At 63.6% G+C, this 2,500-nt stretch overlaps 1 protein-coding gene across 6 annotated transcripts in view; it reads right to left on the bottom strand.

Moving 5' to 3' along the window:
- Nucleotides 1-2,500, bottom strand: part of stan (Protocadherin-like wing polarity protein stan) — a 343,319-nt gene that overhangs the window by 339,515 nt on the left and 1,304 nt on the right. For all 6 annotated transcript variants that reach the window (XM_076210587.1, XM_076210586.1, XM_076210584.1 and 3 more), the window contains exon 1: nt 1-2,500. This exon is cut by the window's left edge and continues 131 nt beyond it; it is cut by the window's right edge and continues 1,304 nt beyond it. In XM_076210587.1, the coding sequence (XP_076066702.1) occupies nt 1-2,500 (2,500 nt within the window).

The raw sequence follows: 2,500 nt of genomic DNA, 5'->3' as shown, positions 1-2,500 counted from the left end.
TGATAGTGACGGGGATATCCTTCTGCAGCGGGGCCGAGGTGGCCCGCACCGTCAGGTGGAACTTTTTACGTGGCGACTCGTAGTCCAACTCCGTCAGCGTGACCAGCTCGGCGCGCCCCTCCGCCCGATACGGCACCATCTTGAAGGACTTGGCATCCGGACCCCCAATGATGGAGTACTCTATGAAGGCGTTGGGACCCTCGTCCGGGTCGCGGGCACGCACCTCGCCCACCGTGTGCCCTATGGGCGAGTTCTCCATCACGTAGAGCTGAAGGCGATCCGTATCGAACATCGGAGGATTGTCGTTGATGTCCTCGACGTCCACACGGATCGTGACGGAGGAGGAGCGGGTGGGTTCGCCCCGGTCCACGGCCACGGCGACCAGCTTGTAATTGGCAATGCTCTCCCTGTCGAGGGTCCGCGCTGTCCGGACCACTCCGGACGTCGGGTCCAACGTGAAGGCGCCGTCGCCGTCGTCTCCTCCTTCGAAGGTGTATCGGACTCGACCATTCAAACCCGCGTCAGCGTCGTTGGCTACCACCAACTCGACGCTGGTGCCCTTAGCCGCGTCTTCGGGCACGCTGGCGTTGTAAGAAGACTCGGAGAAGACGGGCGCGTTGTCGTTGACGTCGACGACGTTGATTTCGACCACGGTCGTGTCCGAGAGGCGCTTCTTGCCATTGTCGGTGGCTGTGACGGTGATATGGTAGCCGCCCTGACGTTCTCGGTCCAGGGACTGTGTCGTCGTGATGGCGCCCGTCGTCGGGTGGATCTGAAACTCGGGCACCGACTCAGAGCTGAGCGAGTAGGTGACGCGCGCGTTCTCGCCCGTGTCCCCGTCGGAGGCTGCCACGACGAGGACCGTGGTGCCCTCCGGTTCATCCTCGTAGATGGTCGCCGAGTACGGCGTGTTCTCGAAGACGGGAGGGAAGTTGTTGGCGTCGGTCACGTTGACGTAGACCATGGCGGTGTCGAAGCGACCTCCGGCGTCTGCCGCCGTGATGGTCAGCTCGTAACGACTCTCCTGTTTGTAGTCGAGGGGCTGCGCCAAGGACACGAGACCCCGGCTGTTCTGCGACGTCAGGGAGAAGCGACCGCGCTCGTTTCCGGACGTGATGGAATAGTGGAGCCGCGGGTTCTCGTCCTTGTCCGTGGCCGTGACCGTCACTACAGGTGTCCCCGGCTTGTCCATCTCGCTGACGGTCACCTCGTAATTCTTGGGGTCGAAGACGGGGTCGTTATCGTTCTGGTCCTGGATCTGGAGGACCACCGTGGCTGAGGCCGACTGTGGAGGGTCCCCGTGGTCCGTGGCCACCACCGTGAAGGTGTATTGGTGGCGCTCCTCGCGGTCCAGCTCCCGGGTAGTGACCACCCATCCGGAGTTGTCGTCCACCGCCACGGGGAGGTCCTCACCGCCGCCCTCCACGTGGTACGTCAGGAGGGCATTGTCGCCCTCGTCATTGTCGAAGGCCTGCACCCTCACGACGGAGTACCCGACGGCCACGTTCTCCTGCACCGTCTCCTGAAAGAGCTGCGTGTAGAAACGCGGGGCGTTGTCGTTGACGTCCAGAACGTCTACGTGAACCTGCGTCGTGTTGGATCGCGGCGGGGAGCCTGCGTCCTGGGCGCGGACCACCAAACGGTAGTTGGGGTTCGTTTCGTGATCCAGGGACGCCGCGACATGGATCTCGCCCGACGAGGCGTCGATGGCAAAGTGCCCTGCCGTGTTCCCGCCGATGATGGCGAACCGGATCTGGCCGTTCTTGCCCTCGTCTTTGTCTGTCGCCTGAATGTGGAGGACTGTCGGCGTCAGTGCCGCGTTGAGGTCTTCGGGCACCTCGACGCTGTAGGAGCGCTCACTGAACTGCGGGTAGTTGTCGTTCTCGTCCAACACCTTGACCGTGACTTCGGCAGTCGCGGTACGGCGCTCTTCCGGGGGCCCTTGGTCCTCGGCCAGGACCTGGAGGCGGTACTGCCGCGTCGTCTCGCGATCGAGGGGCAGGCGCGTCGTCAGGAGACCGCTCTCCGGGTCCAGGCTGAAGACTTTGTTCTCCTCCGTCGGGTTGAGGATTCTGTAGCGAACTCGGGCGTTGGGGCCCGCGTCCTGATCGGTAGCCCGAACACGAAGGACGGTCGAATCAACGCTGGTCGACTCTCGGATGGCCGTGTCGTAGGAGCGTCTCTCGAACTCAGGGCTGTGGTCGTTGGCATCTTTCACGTTGATCTGGAGGGTGGTGGTGGCCGACCTCGGCGGCGACGCCGTCAGGTCCACCGCCTTCACACGAAAGTAATGCACGTCCATGAGTTCGCGGTCGAGGACCTGCGTGGTGGTCACCACCCCCGAAGTCGGGTCAAGGGCGAACATGCCCTTGGACCTCATGTCTCGGTCTACCTCCATGGTGTAGGTCAGCGGGGCGCCCTCAGGGTCCGTGGCACAGATGGTGGTGACCATGGCTCCCGGCTCGTCCTCCTCCACCACTTCGGCCACCTCTAGCGTCCG

This window comes from Oratosquilla oratoria, chromosome 27 (assembly GCF_046742065.1).
Source record: "Oratosquilla oratoria isolate Oo_2021 chromosome 27, ASM4674206v1, whole genome shotgun sequence".
NCBI lineage: Eukaryota > Metazoa > Arthropoda > Malacostraca > Stomatopoda > Squillidae > Oratosquilla > Oratosquilla oratoria.
Note: the sequence above shows the minus strand (reverse complement) of the source record. Positions and strands in the feature narration are given on the sequence as shown.